The 20,360-nt window shown below is 43.8% G+C and overlaps 2 protein-coding genes across 2 annotated transcripts in view; both read right to left on the reverse strand.

Annotated features, from left to right (window-relative positions):
- Positions 1-9,798: 9,798 nt before the first annotated feature.
- Positions 9,799-16,871, reverse strand: CUNH4orf51 (chromosome unknown C4orf51 homolog). The gene is made up of 5 exons (XM_025042369.1): positions 16,856-16,871; positions 14,019-14,077; positions 13,069-13,126; positions 12,554-12,627; positions 9,799-10,337 (listed from the first exon to the last, which is right to left on the reverse strand). The coding sequence occupies exons 1-5, from the start codon at positions 16,869-16,871 to the stop codon at positions 10,230-10,232; spliced, it is 315 nt and encodes a 104-aa protein (XP_024898137.1). The 3' UTR covers positions 9,799-10,229.
- MMAA (methylmalonic aciduria (cobalamin deficiency) cblA type) overlaps positions 14,019-20,360 on the reverse strand; it is a 45,627-nt gene continuing 39,285 nt past the window's right edge. Inside the window, exon 8 of the mRNA XM_025042953.1 lies at positions 14,019-14,077. The gene's annotated coding sequence lies outside the window, so the exon portion shown is untranslated. The remainder of the gene's footprint in view (positions 14,078-20,360) is intronic.

Raw genomic sequence — 20,360 nt, forward strand, 5'->3', positions numbered from 1 at the left:
CTTGTCTGCCTGTGAAAGAGGCTAAATTGTATACATGCATGATTTTGTGTCACAGAATCCTGTCTTTAAAAATGAGCCCTTCACATTACCCACAATCCAATGCCTCCCTCATTATTATTCTCCACTTATTCTTCACAATCCAAAATTTCCATCCCAGTTGGCCATATTCTAAAACAAATTCAAGCCCATCCTACCAATCGCTTCTCCCTCACAGACTCCCCTTCCACTCTAACCTTGACCAATTCCTCACTGTCTGCTTCCCATTCATTATTTAATGAGTGACAAATACGCGGAAAGTCATGTGCTAGTGGCTTGTAAGAAATGGAAATACATAAGACTCATTTCCTAGCTCGAAGGAGTTTAACCACCAACAGAACATGCGTTTAAATAGATGCATTATGATACCAGGAAAAATACACATAAATTGCTTTGGAAATACTGAATAAAGAGCTACCAATTCCAACAGGGTGAGGGGAGGCTTTATGGGGGTGTAGCATGCAAACTGCAATCTAAAGGTGAAGTAAGATCTTCACAGGCAGAAAAAGTGGGGCAGGCATTCCAGATTGAGAGAACAGCTTGAGAAAAGGCAAGAAGGTGAGAAATTGCATGGTGGGTTCTGTTGTGCTAGAGGATTATAATAAAACCAAACAAAGCCAGCTTGTGTGTAGGGCTCCGAATTCCTTGTTAAGGAGACTGAACGTCTAAACTACTCTGTAGTTAATAAGAGCTAAGAAAAATTTTGAGGAGGAGCATGGCATGATCCGACCTGTGTTTTAGGAAGATAATTCTAGCAGCGCTACTAAAGGAAGATTCAAAAGACAAAAAAGGCAGAAATGTGGTATGTTCAAAATATCTAAAGTGAAACCATCATCTTCTCCCTCAGATCTGCCCCTTAACCACGTATTCCTTAGCTCAGTAAAGGCATACCCATCCTTCAAGTTACCCAGGCTACAAAAATTAGGCTCAACTTTGCCCCCTCTGTCTCGCCTCCTTTGTCTTCCTGTCTTTCTAATCCACCAGAGCCCTGTTTATTTCATCTGCCATGTACTTTATAAATCTATCTTGTCTTTGACTCTTAACATCCTGGTGCAGGTCTTTAGCATCCTTGCCAGGTGTCTCACAATAGTTTCCTGTCCGAACAGGGCATGCTTGTGTAGAAAGGACTGTGAAAAATTCATTCCTGAGTTCAGAAGAAAGTTTGTGATCAGACCTATAGACACGAAGGTGACATGGGGAGCCAATGGGATAGATAGAGTGATAACACCGTGGTGGCAACAGCAACAATGACAGCAACAAAGGCACCAAAGACAGGACCTTGGGAGATGCCAACTTTAATGGAGAAGGAGGAGGAGGCAACATAGGAGACTGAGCCATAGACAAGGTTGACATTGTTAGGAGAGGCCAAGGAATTGGCTTTCATGAGGAACTATACAGAAGGATGAGTAGGGTGAGGTTGAATCTCAGAGCCTGTACCAATTTGATGGTCCTTGGTGATCTTCAAAGATCCAGTTTCAGTGACAGGTTGGGGGTGGAAACCAAATACCGATTGGTTAAAGAATGAATTGATGGTGAGGAGCTGGTGACAAGGAGAAAAGTCTATTCTTGTATTAAGTTTGATAGCGCGAGGAAAATAAATCATGCTGACCTAGCACTTGCCAAAAGATGCCAAACCTCCCCTTTCCTCACAGGGAAATCTAATCTTGTCCCATTCCTACTTCACATTCCTACCAACAGGAGAAGCACAAGTTGCCACCATTACAATCCCCAGCCACACTCCAAGCCAGTTTTCCATGTCCCTTTTGGTATAACTCATCCTTTGAAGCACCTCAGTCTGCCATCACACCATCCCTGTGATTGCTGTCTGCCTGGACCCATTTCTTTAGCCAAAGCCATCCGCAAGAAATGGGCTACATTGGATAAAATTCAGTAGCACTTCTCCCAAATATAAGAGTCTAGAGATTTGCAAAAAAAAAAAAAAAAAAAGGGGTCAAGGGATAGAAAGTCACCACCGCCCTTACACTGTGGCCAGAATTATAAAATAAGGATTCCAGTGTGGAAAGACGAAGGCTTAAGAAGGGAATATGATAGGCTTCTAAAAGAGCACGCTGGATATGGGCAGAGGGCACAGACTCAGTCACCAAATTTCAGAATATTAGGCCTAGGGGGTAAATCTGGAAGCTTAAAAGAGGCTGTTTATGTTGGAGTACTGGTCTCGGGCTACCCTGACCGGCCCTTTCTGATACACTGCAAACCTGACCTTGGTGCTAACAATGGCTGTCAAACCTTTCTAGGGGGCACACCACCTCGGCCGGGAAAAAGAGCTGCAGCTCAGTTGTCCTGCGCATGCTTGCTGTCACCTCACCAAAAGGGAAAAAAACAACCCTCATCAGACATAAAGGAAAGAAAGCTACTGGGTCTTATGAGATAGAAATGAAATAATCTGCTTTTTATTAAATAGCATGAGAAAGTTCTTAATTTATGCCAGAAACACAAATATAAACATTATCATATTGAGAGCATTTATTCTGAAGGAGACCATCTGGCAGAGCCTCGCAGACCATACTTTGAGAAACAAAGTGTATGTGTCATACCGGGCAGAAAATCCAGAGGAAGTGAAAATTTAAGGGTTTTGAGGGGAGTACTTTGCAGTAATGACAGCTGCTAGATACTTGTCACATGTTTCTCTAGAGGTGGGCCTGCTTTTGCAAATGCTGTTATATGAAAATCTAAAATTTCAAAACAAGGGGTGGTTATGATTTCCAAATCTCTGTCTTTAAAAATGAACCCTTTCCTTGGACACCAAATTCCAGAAGGGTATTTACAGATAAATGCATGGAGCCTTGATTGTTTAACATAAAAGCTGGAGGGAAGATGAAGGAAGATGTAGGAAATCTAAAGACTTAGGAGCCACAATCGATTACAGATTAACCAAAAATTGAAAATACAGCATAATTGAAAATACAGCATCTTGAAATTATTAATTTTAATTTCTAAAATCTAAGTCTTTAGATTTCCTACATCTTCCTTCATCTTCCCTCCAGCTTTTATGTTAAACAATCAAGGCTCCATGCATTTATCTGTAAATACCCTTCTGGAATTTGGTGTCCAAGGAAAGGGTTCATCATATATATAGAATGCAGTTTTAAAAACCTCACACTGTGACACTTTTTGCAGAAAGGCAGGGACATACACCATTTGGAAAGCACGCCACCCTCTCTGGAGATGGATAGAGCACTGGTTACAGAAAATCTTGCATTCTAGAAAAGAAGAAATGCTGACACGACTTGAAAAGGTGCCTGAATCCTTTGAGGATCCCAGTGAACTCTTTTCACCTGGCTGCCCTGCATTTTCAGAGGACTCCTGGACTTCATTCTGTTTGCATCTGCTGCCTCCATTTGCTCAGAGATGCTATGGTGGCCTGAATATCAGTTCTGTGTTTGAGCCTATCCCAAATCTCCTGTATGTTACACATCGACTCCAATAAATGGATGTACAGAATCTATGGAACGAATCTGTGAGTCCGGATGAGGGGAGACCAGGAAAGCTTGACCTCAGTAGGCTGTCATTACTCAAGAGTTCATCTCCATCTTGGCCTTATTCAAGACCATCAGACATCCATCTACCAAAGTTCAATCACTATGTATAGAGTCATCTGAAAAGGGCCACATCACACATCAAAACCATATTAATATGATATACTGTGTTCCTACTTGCTCAGGCATGTCTCAAACTCTGGTGAGAATAACAGCATCTATCAACCAGGAGCTCAGTGTTTGTCAGGACTGTTGGGGCTGCAGTTACTCAAGCCTTAATTACCATTTAGTTAGGAGAATAATTTGGATTATACAGGCTGTATATGTTTACTATCTCTTCAAATCAAACACTTTAATGTGTATATTAGAAGTGGAAGACTAGAACTTTTTTATACAACCCAAATCTAGGAAAATTTGGATCCTCAATGATTGCTCCTATATTCCTCATACTTTTAAAAGTTTAGTAACTATTTTTCACACTTTTAAAAAGGTAATACGTGCACATGATAAAATAAAAACCGATTCAATGATGTTTCAAGATGAATAACTTCATTTCGTTTGCATCTTCTGCCTTCATTTGCTCAGAGATGCTATTGTGGGTTGAGCTTCCCCAAATCTCTCTCCTCTGTGCCACATGTCAACTCCAATGGTTCCAAGAGAATCTATGGATTGAGTCCTCAGTCTAGAGTGCGGCATCTGGGGAGGAGGGCACAGCTTCAAATACCGGACCTTGAGCCAAGAGTCCTGACCTGCTATAAGCTTGGTCACTGTGCTGTCTTCTCTGTCCAAATCTATTTGTGACAGCTTGTGTGGTGACAGATTACAGAAATGAGTGGACAAACTATTTGCCTATGCTTCTTATATATGCTGTTAACTATAACAAAGAATTAGGTAAGTAGATAAAAGATGAGTAAGAGGGAGCAACTGAGAGGTATAAAGAAACGGCAGGACTTTAGAGCATGTAATTATATTTCCTTGTTATATAAAATCAGAAACTGACGCCTGGACAGGGTAGGGGAAGGTAAGAGAGGAGAGAGAGAGAGAGACATAGTGAAAGATATTTGATTAATAATTAAAATAATAATAATCGTCTCTATAACTCATATTAAGTCCAGGCAGTCTTGTGTTTCAGTCTAAACATCAAATCACAGAAAAAGCATCCAACAGAAAAAAAAAAAAATGTAATTAACAGCAATTCAAGTCTTAGCCTCTCCATAAAACACCAAAGAGGAACGCATTCTTAATGTATAGCCAAAGATCTTCAAAATCTCCTTAGGGCATTTTCCTCACCTTATTGGCAATGAATTCCTCCAAACCTCATCTTCTCCCCGTCTCTCTAGAACTCCTTAAAATTCTTCCCCACACTCAGACCACACCGTCCCTTTCTCTCCCCTTCAGCACTTTATTATATAGCTCTATTTAACCTTTTTGGTTTTTTCCTCACCACTCTGCATCCTAGAACTAAAGAAAGACCTGAGTCCTCAAACTGAAAGAGCCTATCAGTGCCAAGGAGGATAAAATTTTAAAATAAACTCACACTTAGAGACTGCATGATAAAATTCTCAAAAAAGACAATCCTAAAAGGGACGATAGATACAGACAGATTACCTACAAAGGAGTGAGATTCACATCAATGGTAGTTTCAAGAAAATAATGGAACGATCGATTAGAAATGCTTAGGAAAAGTAAATTTGAACGTCGAGTTCTGTAACAAACCAAGCTCAAGAGAGATTAAAATAAATTCTCAGACACATAAGCCCTCAAAAAATGTATTCTCCACAGACACTGTCTCACAGAGAAAAGAAAACCTACCAGAGGATGTACGCCAACATGAAGAAAATGAATCCAAAAGGTAATCGATCGAGCAGCAAAGGAGAAAGACTTCGTGTTTTATATTTGTCATTAAAATGTAATTTTTAAAAAGATTGAGAAGGTAGAAAACAATTTACTTTTTTGCTTTTATTTCCATTCCATTTTCCCTTTGCATAATATGTCATTACCATATACAAAATGCTTTCAGATACATTGTCGGCAGCCAAAATCACAGGACCTGCAAAAAATATGTTTGAAGAGGGGCCATGCTGGGGACAAATAATATTCCAATAGAACGTGGAAACGCACTCCCTGAGTGTAGCAGTGCACTTCCTGCCATGGAAGGTGGCTGCCATGCACCAGGCATCGCGATGACAATGGCAGTGGGTCTGAGGAAGGGTGGTGAACTTCCGCTTTAGCAGACTGTTTTTCTTTCTCTGCTTACGGAGTTGGACTAGACTATGAAGTGAGAGAGAAGGAGATGAATGGAGGTAAGAACTATAAGACTTCAGACCGGCTGACTCACTGAAGAGGGACCCATTAGATGTCCAGGCTGCGAGGGCTGCGGACTAGAGGCCTTGCTGCCAGGTGGGCAGCAGCGAGAAGCCCGCTAATGCCAGCTCGTAGGCCCTGCAGAGGCTTCTGTTGGGAGGTTCATGGCAGTGTGGCCTCTGTCATATGCCGTGAATTCGGGGCTTGGAATCTCTCACTTGAACTTTTTTACGCCATCCCGATGTGTGCCAAAAAAAAAAAAAGAAGAACAGCTGCCAAAAAACAAACATTTTCTTGTCTCTAAAAATAAAATGCTGGCAACACTTCAGACCCCTGTGCCAAGACCTGGCCTTTCTCAGGATAAACAATAGGAGGCCAAGCTGATCAGGGGCGAGCACTGAGCCCTGAAGCGGGCCCAAGTCCAGCCTGGAATGCCTAGGTCAGGGCATGGGCAGCTGTAAAGTTGGAAGCCAGAGGTGGCCCTCCCCCCTCCACAGCTGATGGAGGGCAGCTGCTGTCCCCCAGCCAAGGGCAAGGTGTGGCTGAGAGTGGACAACCTTGGGTTACACCAGAAACCTGGACCCAGCTGAGGTCACAGAGCTCCCACCGGGCTCTGCCCCCAGAACCCCAGGGGGCACAGTGACAGATCTGAGATCCTGTCCAGAGAAAGCTCCCTGCATAAATATCCATCTGCATTCTTCACTCAGGCCTGCACCCATCACCTGTCAAAACCCCTCCTGCCCGGCCGAGAGCCCTCGCCTGCTAGACACAGGCCCAACGAAACCACCACCTTAGCGTATAAATGCTATAATAAGTCCTTGTTCCCACTCTAATTGCCTCTCCACTCGTCAACTGCTCCTACAGCACTTACTTGTTCAAGATCCTGTGCCTTGTCGTTAGGGTTCAAATCTTCCCTAGACCGTAAGCTTGGCTTTTTGCTGGTTTGGGGAGTTAAAAAGGCTAAGAGGGGGTTAGGGAAGGAGAGAGACTAAATATAGCAACTATTTGCAGGCATCATCACTCCATAAACATCCTTCAGTGGAACAGAGTGTAGGGCCGACCCAGATGACGGATGTCACTCATCCGAGTGTCACATCATAAATAAAGCTGAATGAGCCCATTCTCCTGCAGAACCAGAGTGACGCCTGTTCACGCTATAAATATTTATGAAGTCATGGTCCTTAAAGGACTTTATTTTTCCAGGTAAGTAGACTTTAATGAAAAAGTTAAGCAGAGCTCTTCCTGAAATTATGGAATAGTCACCGTAGCTTTTCCATGCGTATTCTATAGAGAGGACAAGGAAAAAAAAGAAGAAAAGGAAAAATAAAGCCCCATTCAATGAGACTGCTGCCCGGAGATCTCATTTATGCTAGTCAAGGTTCATTCTCATTCAGAAAGTGACAGCCTTCTGGGGGTTGGGGGTGGGGGGTCGAAACCAAAAGCTCTATCAGTCTCAGCTCAGGCCTGCGTAATGAAGGGCCCACAAACAGATCCTTGTCATCAAAGTGCAGGCCCCTCCCACCACCTCTGTTAAGAAATTCTCCTTAGTGCTCCCAGCTCTCTCGGCCTGTCTCTTAGTAACGGAAAAAATGTACACCTCACCCCGTTACTGTGGCCATTTGAAAAGAATTCTCAGAATGTGAGGATGTGTGCCTGGGTGTCTCTCTAGCAGGGTGTTTATGTAAAGTCCGCCACTCCTGTTCTTAGTTACTTCTGATCGTGCTAGAGATGGCACCCCAGAAAACCCTCCAGCCTGGGACCAGCTTATCCCATACTCTTCACCGCACACTGCTGCAAAGAGCAAACACCTCCGGGGCAATCCTGCCACCTGGAGCTTGCAAGCCATTGTCTCTACAACAATACATGCTAATTTTCCTGTCATTTTGCAGCTCACACGCTATTCATCTCTTAAATGCACCAAAAACCCTGGCAGGTGGAGCCTGTTTCTTTCCTGGGGATGGCCTTCTGCCCAGGATCCCTTCCCCTCCAAACCTCGGGGTGGCCCCTGCTATGTCTGGCTGAACTGGCCTGTGGGGAAACATTGATGATCCTTTGGCTCTAGCCTCCAGAAGTCTTGTTCCACAAGGAACAGAGTCTTTGGTTTTGTCAAGTGAGTCACAGGCTGCCTTGACCAACCTATCTGGGAAGGCCAGGCTGCCATGTATGGTCTGTGCTCCGTGCCACCCACCTCTCCATGTAAGTCAGAGTTCCTTGCCAGGACAGCTTGAGTCATAAAACTCAGCACATTCCTTAGGCGTTGGATAGTCTTTCCTTGTTATTACTCTGCTCTTGTTTTATGCAGCACCTGGTTTCATTTTAAAAAGCCAAATAAAATCTCATGGTTGGGGCTTGGGTGGGGTTGGGGATAGAAAGGAAAGAAAAAGAGAAAGAAAGGAGTGAAGCCTAAATGAGGGGAAGGAAGAAAGGCTATAAATCCCCAAATAGGCAGGACCTACAGTAAGTCAGAGAGGGGCCTGCAGAGTAAAGGGCTGGAGAGAGGCGATGTGTCACAACAGAGCTGAGTGTGATCACAGTCCTTCCTCGTTGCTGTCTGTGATGGAACATTTGATGTCTAGACCACAGCGCTGAAAGAGTTAGTACTTTACTCATAAGCCATGTGACCTCCCCTAAGCCCCAAACCTTCTGAGTTTCAATTAATGGACAGACTTATTTTTGATGAATTCTGAGGAACTTTCCAGTTATAGCACTCTATGCTTCTAAGAACCTTGGACCACAAACCCCAACCCAAGAGTAAGGGAATATTTTCCCACAAGCTCACATTTGTTTTTTGCCTTTGGGGTGGGGGTGGGGGTGTTAAAGGAATGGGGGACAGCAAGCGGAGAGGTACAGACCCAAGCACACAAATGCGGTGGTCAAATTGAATTTCTGTGGCCAGGTTATTTTGTAAAATCATCTGCAAAGCTGTTAACATATTTTTAAGAATTGAAACAGAATTCTAATAAGTTAAGCCTTACATACAGTTTTAAAAAACATCCTGCATGAGTGAATAATAATCATTAACACGGAGACATTTCTCGTAGTAAAGCATATTCATTACAGCGTAAGGCCAGGACCACTGGGTACTAGACTCAGAACTTTAAAAGAGGCCTGAGCGTCTCTAGCTGACACTGGCCAGGGCTAAAGCCCGGAGTGGCTCCAGGGCTGCATTTTCAATGCACAGTTTGGCGAGCTTAATGGAAACCGTACGAAGGGATCTCGGGAATGAGACCAGATGGCTTGCTGGGAATGTATTTAGCCTAACCTGGGCTAAAGAACAAAAGCAACCACTAGCAGGGTTTTCCACCACCCTCGCCCCCTTTGCTGGGGGAGGGTGATGATGTTACTTTTAATTACCTTTTCAATTCAACAGAAATCATATAAAGGTCAGTCTTAGTAAACGAGAGTAAATGGAGCAGGGGTGGGGAGGAAGAAGGGGCTGGAGGCGGCTACTTTCGTGACCACGTGTGGTCCTGCCTCTTCTCCTAGGACGAGCAGCTGCTGGGGCCCTGGGCTGCCCCGGACCGCGGCGGGGTCCTTTCCCGCGCGCAGGGTCTGTGCGCCAGAGCCCGCCCTCCAGCGCGCTGCGCACGGGCGGGGGCGGAAGGTCGGGGGAGTGGATCGTGGGAGGGGGAAGGTAGGGGAAGAAGGGATGCAGAGGGAAGTGAGGGAGAGGAGGAGGGTTGTGCACACGACAGGGGGAGGATCTTGGAGGGAGAAGGAGTAGGACCTGCAGGGAAGCAGGGAGGCGAACGGAGAAGGGAAGTGGGGAGAGGAAGACCAGGGCAGGGGCGGGGTCGTGGAAGGGGCGGGTCTTGGGCGGGGCCTGGGGGGGACTCGGCCCCTCCCAAGAGAGATGAGGCGTGAAAGGCCGCGACTTTCCTGTCCCCAAGCTCCCGCTCCAGCCGCGACTCGTGTCGCCCCCCCCACCCCGCCCGCCAGATGGCCAGGGCCAATTTTCTTCCCAGCGGCGCCTCGGGCGCAGGACAACCTGGCTAGTGATGCGCGGGACCATTGCTCTGAATACAAAAAAGTCTTTCTCACGCCCTTGCGCTGCGCCCCGCCCCGGCCGGACTCCCAGATGGAAGGGACTGACTCTTTGACTGTGGAGCCCACAGCTGTCGGGGACGCACCACCATTTCTGTGATTCTTGCAGAGATGTGTGGTTCCAAGTAGTTATTTTAAAGGAAAATTTAATAAGTGCTAGAACGATAACTTCTGTCCCCTCTTCCAATTAAAGAGAACAAAACTTGAAGGATGAAGGCTTTTGAAGCCCAGGGAAGTGTCCAAGAAAGCCAGCCTGCCAAAGTCCACAGATTCCCGGGCCCTCTCATACCTCAAAGTCGTCAATTAAACAAACTCCAGGCTTCCAGCTTTGTGGCTTCGTTTTCCGACTCAGCTAAATGGCTCTAACGGTCCTCCCAGACTATAAACGTAGTATTGATCAGCATCTGAGTCTTCAGATGAGCCAACCTTGCTCGCAGAATTATAGTGTTCCGGAAGCTGGAGAAAAATGGCCTGGTTGTCAGGGCTTGCCCTACCGCAAAGGTTACTTTTTTTTTTTTTTTTTGCACAAAACTGGAAACGAAATGGCCAGACATCATTCATGAGCTGGAGCTGGGATTGTTCCTGCATTTTCTTCCACCTGCTTTAATCTTCCTAGTTCACCTATCCTGTCTCTGTCAGGAGGGCCAGATCAATCAGCAGGAGAGAAAAAAATAAAAGCGAGGAGTCTTGGAGCCACTGATTAGATCACCCACTGCTTCTCTGCTGCCCCCTGACCACCCTTAAGCCACAAGAGTCTTGTCCATCTTTCCAACCATTCCTTTAGTCCTGACATTGCTGGGTGTGATAACTTTCTCTGCTTTCAGTTTAACATCATAAACTTCTTGAAAATAAGGCCCAGAAATATAAATACTTAGAAGTCGATTACCAAAGGCATTAGACACCAAACAGATCACTTTAAAGTGAAAATATTGTTGATGATGGTTATAAATTTCATTCAGTCCCTACTTGACTCCAATGCAAGAATTGGTATGTTTTACATCTCAGTGCTTATTCTCTTCCACTGAAATATAGCATCTATAAAAACAAATTAAAATTTTGCCTTATTTAATAAAAAGTCACAATTTACTTCTTGGTCAGAACTCTAGGCCCAATATTTCCAAAAAAAAAAAAGTGCCCCGTATGAATTGTGTGGTGCGGGGAGATGTGTGTATACTTTTAGTCTGTGGTCGCACCATAAAAAGAAGAGCAGTATGTAATGGTCGCTAATTTGTTGGGAGTTGTTGACTTAAAAGAGGCTACTGTGACATAGAGAATTCACTTTAGGGGAGGGGGTCGGGGAAGCACCTCAGAGAGAAAGGCAACTGTTCCCCAGAACAGCTGCGGACACTGGCAGTGGGATCGCTTGGCACGGGTACAGCTCCATGCGGCAAGAGGGATTTATTTATCTAACAACAGTTAATAATTCTCCCAGGCAACTCCCAGGAGTCCAGCCTGCAGTAAATACACTTTCAGGAAACTGTCTACCCTTCCTAGAAGCACGCACCAACCCTCCAGTGAAGGGAGGACCCTGGCTGCCCACACACTCTAATTTTCAGTGGAAACTGCCCAGCTGCAAATGCCCCCCGAATAACTCCCCACACAGCCTGCCACTGCACTGCCTTCCCATGCTTGACATGCTCCATAGGAAAGTTACCAGGTCCTACAGCAGAAAAATCAAGAAAAATGCACTATTTCTGGAAGGCCACCATTAAATAGACCTGAGGACGGAGGTGGGCCATCCAACCCCGTCCCATTAGCTAAATTTATCAGATTAGCTAGTTGGTGCTCATAGACTAGCATTTTCCAGAGTGATATCTATCTATAACTGGTGGTTCTTGTGATCATGTTAGGTGGTACTCGAATAACATTTTTTATTTTAACAGTCAGATTTTTTTTTCCTAATACACATAACTAACATACCCAACCCACGGTATTGCAAATATAATTACTTAAGGTAAGTCTCAGTTGTTGTTTTAGGTCAATTTAGAGAAATATTAACAAACAAAAGCAATAAGATAGCAAAAATAGTTGTAACATTTGTATTAATGAGGTGAAGTCAGCATGGTGTATGTGCAGAAAGCAGTTTTTATACTTTCAACTCATTCTCTAGGAGTCTCTGCCAGAATTTTGGGACATAAACAGTCCTGTTTTAACATCTTGTTAAAAATTACTGAGTTTTGAGAAAGTCTGGTCAAGCAAAACAGAGCCCCTGCTCTGGAGGGCCATGTCAGGGGCCACGGGGACAGTAGATGTTAAATGACAGAACAGCCACATGAGCAAAGTGGGACCAGGACACTAGGCACCCAGGGTGGGTCCCCAGAAGGCAGGACAGTCTGACTGAAAACAAACTGCCTTTTCTGCAAGAGGCAGAATCCAGCAAATCACTGATACCACTCATGAAAATTTGGACGGTACAAGAGAAATTCCAGTCCCCTTTCGAGACTTGTTTCCGAAACACCTGGAAAGCTCCAGACAAGAAATATTCACAATGCTTCAAGGAGGCCTGCTTATCAGAACAGTCTACTTTTCTATTTGTCACTTGACTGTAAATTAGGGATTACTTTCACACCCACTCTAAACACACATGCCGACACCCTCACTGCCACACCACACACACTTACTGACGCTACCCCAGGGATCCACTGCTGGGTGACAAGTAAAAAGATTCTTACACGCCTCAGGTAATCTGTCCTTCGTCGATTACAGCTCATCAGTTTCTCAAAGGCTGGCTTTTTAATTCTCACATCTAACACGAAGAGACAGACAGGCACTATGTAAGTGCTCGTGATGAACAGAGTCTACACTAGAATGAACAAATGAAATTAACGGATAGTCCTAAACTGATGTCGAATCAACAGTTCCAATCCCTCTCGTACACACTGCTCGCCCCGCCCCGCCCCCAAGCTCTGCCACCACCACAACCTTCTCACATGGGCTCCGATTCCAGAGCTGCCCCTGGCGGAGGTCTCCTGTGGGATTCCCCCCTGCTTTTATTTCTGCGTCCTACTCTCCTCACGGCTGGCAGAGGTACAATGAAGTAAAAAGGGACGCGAAGTAAAAAGGGACTCGAAGGAGGAAGGAGGCAGAAATGCCAAAGGCTCTGGAAGGGATGAAAATATCGAATGAAGACCTTAATTCGGGCAAATGCAGAACATGGATATAAAGTGGTAGCTTCGATGGGACTTACATGGTTTTTCATAATCTGGAGGTGCTGGAGAAAAATCAGCAGACAGAATTTGGTGTGCCTGTGAAAAGGAGAGATAAAGGTAAATACTGACCACCTTCACAACGACAGAAACTTAACAAGATTCCTTCCGCAGCGTTGTCCTCCCCATCCAAAAGGCACTTTGATACTGCTGCCCAAAGCCACTGTGATAACAGATTCTAACAGTAAAATGGAAAGATAAATTGGGGGAAATGTTGATAAAATAGGATGGGCAAAAGAGTACTATCCTAATATGCAAATAACTTAGACAAATCATAAGAAAGCTAAATACTAATAGAAAAATGTGCAAAGGAAATGAAACCATCCACCCTCATTATTCGTGGATTCCATATTTGTGAATTTGCCTACTCGCTAAAATTTATTTGTAACCCAAAGACAACATTCACACTTCTGAGGTCATTCAAGGACACGCACAGAGTGGTGAACAGTTTGAGTCCCCTGACATGCACGTTCTCAGTCGAGGCTGAACAAGAGGACTCTTTGCTGCTGCTTCTTGCAACTCTCATACGGTAAACAAGTGTCCCATTTTCTGCATTTTTATGCTTTTTGTTAGCGATTTCATTGCTTAAAATGGCCCCCACGTGTAGTGCTGATGTGCTGTCTCGTGTTCCTCAGCACGAGAAGACTGATGTGTTTTATGGAAAAAATACGTGTGTTAGATAATCTTCACGTAGGCATGAGTTACAGTGCTGTTGACTGTAAGTTCAATGGTAATGAATCGACAAAACATATTAAATAAAGTGTCTTTAAACAGAAACACACAGAACACAAATTTCCGTATTGATCAGTTGATGACAATGTGGTGACCAGAGGCTCACGGGAGCCTGACGCTACCTCTCCCCTGGGAGCAGTGGCGTGCAGTCATTTAGGCTCTCCACCTGGAAATGACTGCTGAGAAAGGTTGGACTTACCACTCTGTGCTTGACATCAACTGATTTTTTAAAGGAACTGGTTATGTGAGGGAATAGACCTGTGTGCAAACAAAAAAGAGAAAACCAGTGTTAGGGTAAAATTTCTTACACTTCCAATTAAGCTGTACCAACAAATTGTACACATAGCACTTATTTCCCTTTAGAATCTGACCAACAGGAAAGAGTTAGGTTAAGATGAAACTGACTAAATGCTAATTTCTAGTAGACACCCTGGAGTTTTTGGTGGGGGCTGGGTAAAATTTTTTAATGGTACACATTTCAATTCTATTTTAAAAAGAAAACAGTACTGATAACAGCTAAGGAGACATGGAAATTATAAGAGCCTATAATAAAAACAGTTATCAGAATAAGTTAGTTTCAGATGTCCTTGAGCTTCCTCGGAGGTTTTTCTGAAGTAGGCCTGTGTTAGGTCTCTGGACTGTGAACTTCACCGGTGTTTCTGAGGTTGTTCTTCCCCTGCTTAGGTGGAACGGGGTGGCTGGGGTGGGTTTGAGGTGGGTAATTCCCCTCCTCCTGGGTTGGTTAGGCTAATTTCTGGTTAGCCTAACCGACCCAGGAGAAGGGGAATTACGCCCCGGCAGACTAATTTCTGGTTAACTAGTTTCTCCTTATTAAGAACACAGTGTTCGGAGTGTTTCAAAATCTTTTCTTTTCCTCTCCCTCTGCCAGAAACACGGAGGGGATTTTCCCCTGATGTCTACTATGGGATCCTGGTTGAGCTCTTGAAGATAAATCTTATAATACTGTAGGGATGCCAATATGCCTGGGTCCCCTGGAGTTGTTAATTCCTAGGCTTGTCTGCCTTGTGCCTCTGGCAGTTTGTCAATTACAGTTGAGATATTGCACCCCTGACACTGGTTGCTATGGTGGTTCCCACTGCTGGGTCTCTGCTTGGGTAAGCTGCGATGCCCCGTATTTGAATGTCTGCCTCTCCAATTTGGGGGGCAGTGATTGGCCCTGTGTCCATTCCTCTCTTAAGGATCCAAGAAGAGCTATTGATTTTTTAGCCTATTCAGCTTTCTGCCTATTAGGACAGAATGGTGACTTCCAGGCTCCTTACATGCAGAATCAGAAACCAGAAGTCAAGGTAAACATTTTTCTGCCTGGAACATTCTTTTATGATACACAGCTTATGCTCTTAAAATCAGAGGAACCAAACCATGCCGAAATTCTAAGGCTATAAATTTTTATATGTCTGAAGAAGATCTGGTGTATTTTTTAACAATTTTATTGGGGCAAAAGTTACATACCATAAAATCAACCCACTTTAAATGTACAGTTCAATGAGTTCAAGTAAATTTATCAAGTTATGCAACCATCACCATAATACATAATCTAATTTTAGAGCATTTTCATTATCCCAATAAGATCCCTCATGCCCATTTATGGAAAATCTCTTCTCCGACCTCTAGTCCCAGAAAACCACTAACCCACTTTTTTTTATATATTTGCCTTTACTGGACACTTCATATAAATGGAATTGTACATTATGTGATCTTTTATGTCTGACTTCTTTTACTTATCATGATGTTTTTGAGGTTTGTCCATCTGGCAGCTGCTTTAGTATTTTTTCCTTTCTATTGATGAGTCGTATCCCATTGTATAAATATACCATATTTTGTTACACACTTACCAGCCAACAGACATAAGGGTTATTTTCAATGTGGCTCTTATGGATAACGCTGCAGTGAACATTCATGCATAAATCTTTGTGTAGACATATGTTTTCATTTCTCTTGGATAAATACCTAGGTATGAATTGTTGGATCCTATGGTAAATTTATTTCACTTTTAGGAAACTGTTAACGTGTTTTCCAAAGTGGCCGTACCATATTACATTCCCACCAGTGAATGAAGGTTCGTTTCTCCACATCCTCACCAACGTTTATCACTGTCTGTCTTTGTGATTATAGCTATTCTTATGGATGTGAAGTCATATCTCATCGTGATTTTAATTTGCATTTCCCTAATAACTCATCATGTTATCAGGTGTATTTTTATTTTAAAAATAATAAAAAAAATTAATTCGATTAAAAAATAAAAATTGATCAATAAAGAAAAAGAGGATCTCGTTTGCATAATATGCTGGGGTCTGGTCATTAGGGATGAGTGAAAGGAGAGACATAAGAAATAGCCTTTAGCAAATATTCTTTGTTACTTATGCTATTTTATGCTGATACTTTTTAAAATGAGATATCTTAAGCTAAAGTCAAATAAAGAGTTCAACAATTATTTAGCTAAATTCAAGAAAGACCCACCTTTTCACACCTATAGTAAAAGCAGATAGGTAAGAAGCTTATCTTGCACAATTAGCTCTGATTATTTCATTGGCTATGAATCCTTAGCCTTTCAAAGCTCTAATAAATCCCATAGGACTGCCTAAGGCTCTAACTAGTTTTTTTGGGGGGGTCATCTTTCCTTTCAAGAATTATGAGATAATCATTAATTAGTAAATATGATACTATAATATTAAAGTTTTACAGAAAGTAATACTGAGGCATTTGGTGGATTATAGGGAGTAAAGAGGCATTAGAATTTTTGCTAGACCACTACACGAGGGATTTACACATTTATGTCCAACTTTTGGCCAAAATTGATCATTTTTCTAACTGAGCTAGAAATGTCTCTCATTTTCTTTAGTCTGTTTATGGAGAGGAACACCAACAAGCTCACATATGTTGAAGTATGGTTAGCTAATGATTCTTTTCCTTGTGAGTTCACAGTTGACAAAATAGAGCCACTTGACCTTGGCAGTTTCAGCTGGCCTTTCAATTAAGGACATTTAATGTTACCCTAGTTTGCTTGTGTGCATCTACCTGCCAGCTTCCACATCCTAGTCCTAGAACCGCAACCAAACCGGGTGACTTTGTTGATGAAAATAACAATTATAGTAACTATGAACAAATTTCACCTTTATGTATTAGGCCCTTACTGACGGAATGCTACAGGTACTTGGTTTTTCAAAGCAGATTGTCAAGAAAGCAAGTGTGGGTTAGTGAGCATCAGCCCTTTCAAAATCAGGGAAACTCAAGTTTGGGAGTATTTGTCTAGTATTCATCCTCTAATCATTTAATCTGCCTACTGGGTATATTTCATAGTACAAGTCTTAGCTGTGTTTGTGATTCGGTATCCTTTTCATAGATTGGGAATAATACGATTTCCTACCTACCCATCTCTGAGTTGCTTGAAACTTTGAGTTTCTAGAAATGAAGCCGCATGAACATAAAACATAATGTTGGAAAGTGAAGACAAACCATTCTTAACCTTTCTGAGTACTGTGGTCCTAAATTGTATGTACACGAAAGAGGAGAATTTTGATCAAAGATGAACAACATTTAACCTACAGTCCATGGACACCTGGAGGGAACTTAGACATGTGCACTGTTGGCTTGTAGAGGTGTCTTCGTGGATATCTTTCTGCAGACAGGGCTCAGAGCTTTCATCAGACTTTTCAAACTGCCTCAAAAATATGAGGTATCTTAAAGAAAGAGCTGCTAACCACTGGGATAGATGACAGAGAAAATCTTTTCCCGACAGATTTTTAAGAATAAGGCGTTTAGTGATCTGTATATTAGGTTTAAAAACGTTTATTCTATCACTATGGAGTTTCTTAAGTGTGATAATAGTATTATGGTTTTGTAAAAGAACATTCTTACTCGTAGGAGGCACAGGCTGAAGTATTTGAGGACATACTGTTACGATGTCTGTAATTTATGCTCGATCGTTCAGCAAAGAAGCATATGCAAGTATCAATAGAGAGAGACTGAGATAAAGCTCCATGTTAACAAATATGGCAAAATGTTCAAATTGATGAATCTAAGTGAGAGTTGGCAAATATTGATTGCACTATCCCTTCAACTTTTCTACGGATTAAAACAAATGATTTAAGTTCGGAATAAAAGACAAAGCATTCATTTCTCTGCCTTAATTTCACAATTATAGGTAAAGAAGGAACGCTATTATATTTTACAGTTGGCTAAAACAAGGCAGAAATAAAATTAGGAAAATCGGCCGGCAGCATCGCAAATCACATTTGAGCCATAACCAAGGAAAGACCTCAAATCAATGCTTCGTCTTCTCTCATCATCTCGCCTTGTGACCCCGGCCCATGCCGTAGGCAGACACGTGGTTTGTTCACACAAGCCCACTAAAGCGACTGTAGTGCCCACCAACGTGCTACCTTTTAAGTTCACGGGCAGAAGCAATTGCAGCCACCTCCTGCTTGATGTTATGCTTGAACAGTAAAGAGCACACGGTAACAGATGGCATCTTGTGACCTTCTTAATAACAGGCTTGGCTGCCGATGTTCCCTTGTGTCCAGTCTCTGCGGGGAATTTGGAAACTGTCGCCTTAGACTTAAATATTTTCTAGCAAATCCATTTAACCGTTTATTAGACTGTTTCCTGACTTAAAATAGAGAGAGCGAAACAAAATTCCCACCCTCTGAGGGGGATATTGGTATTCCTGGGTCTGGGGGCCCATCCTGGAGTTCTCTGGGGTGTGCTGGCAACCGCCCAGCATATCTGTCATTTTCAGTGTGGTGACGACCTCGGTTTCAGGCAAACTGCTTATCCGGCTGTCTAGATTTACTGGCGGCTAGTGTCAGCTTTTTTCTTCTGTAGTTTAAAAGAAATGTGTGCACTCCTCACAGCTAGGCATGCAAATTAGCCAGAAAACAAACTAAAGCCGGCAGCCGTCACACCGGGAGTGAATGTGGGAACCCTGTGGCTAGTGAGGCTTGTTCTAAGTCACCTTGTCCCCTCCGCTGCACACCCTGGGCAGCTGTGGCTGTCAAGCTGCACGGTGAGGGCAGTGGGGGGCGGGGGGAAGGGCAGCTGGCCCTCCTGGTCCTCAGCCATCCGCTGGCCGCAGTTTCCTTGGCGAACAGTGGAAGGCAAAGCAGCGGGGCCTGGGGAAAGACAATGAAGGCGTGCGCGCCAGAGCCCGAGCCGTCCTCTCCACTTCTCACCAGAACCCGCTGGAAGGGCCCGGACCAGGAGAAAGTGGAAACTCAGCCCCCGTCAGGCACCTGGAGTGGGGGAGAGGGCGGAGAAAGGGCGAGAGCAGCCTCAGGGCACGTGGTGGGGGTGGAAAATGCTGGACCTCAGGGTGGAAACGGCTCAGCGGACAAGCACAGGATTTTGCGGAGTCACACGCAGGAAGAGATCGCTGAGGCCTGGGCTTCTGTTTGCAGTGGGGAATGGCCTTCATTCCAGGGTTCCTCCTGGCCGCTGAGGGGGAGGGGAGAACCCTTCCTCCAGGGGCCACACTCCTGGACCTCGGAATAGAGGACGCCTGGGAGAGGGGGAGGTCCCTGATGCCTCTGCCTGAGGAAAGCTGGCCTGGCTGTGAAGGAACCTTGACTAGGGAGTCCCTCCCAGGGAAGCTGGGGGCAGGTTGCCTGGTTTGGCTGCCATTTACCCCTTTATTATTCCATCCCAGGGTTGGCCTGTTGTCCCCTTCTCAGACAGATTAGAAAACCTGTGGGAAAAGCCCCCTCTATTCAAGCATGCCCTGACCATTTGGCTTCCCAGCCTCCAGGAGCGATAAGCTTTGGAAATGATCCCAAAACAGCACAAGGGGGCACATCCTTGTGACATGATGGAAGGAAGGTTAATGAAGCCCGGAAGCCACAGGGCACCCACATTACTAAGAAAAGTAAGGTGCTTTCCTGCTTGGGCCCCACAGGTACCAGGTAGTCTCCTGCTCGATTTCCTTCCTCCCTCTCACCGCAAGTCGTGTTTGCCATCACTTGTTTCTACAACCACACGTGTATGTTCCAGACTTGGGGGTCACCTGACTGTATCTCCCTCAGCCCATTACAGAACCTGGGTGAGGGATAGAGAGACTATATAACTAAAATCCTGTACATATGCAGCAGGGCCATATGCTATCTATCCACTCAGTTTTTAAAGCATGAATGACAGTTTTATGTGCTGCTGCATAGGATTCCAAAGACTCCATTGGAAACACAAGTTTTTGAAAGGTTGCTTCTACAAAAACCACATTCTAATTTTAAAAAGCACAATATAAATTCCCCTTTGGGAGACAAATTATAAATAAGAAACTGCCTTGATAAGGAAATATGTTGTGAAGAAGAAAAAGTCAACAATGGTAGGTCTGTGTTTGTTCAACACACAATTACAGGGCATCTGGTCTATGCTGATCTCTGTCCCAGGTGCTGGACAAACAGAGACAAGACAGACAAGTTCCTGCACTCATGAAGCTTATGTTCTAGAAAAAGAAAGACTAAACATGTAAACAAATACAATAATATATAGAAAGCAAACTAGTCATTAAGATAGAAATTAAGGGGGAAAG

Source organism: Pteropus alecto, unplaced genomic scaffold (assembly GCF_000325575.1).
Source record: "Pteropus alecto unplaced genomic scaffold, ASM32557v1 scaffold50, whole genome shotgun sequence".
Taxonomy (NCBI): domain Eukaryota; kingdom Metazoa; phylum Chordata; class Mammalia; order Chiroptera; family Pteropodidae; genus Pteropus; species Pteropus alecto.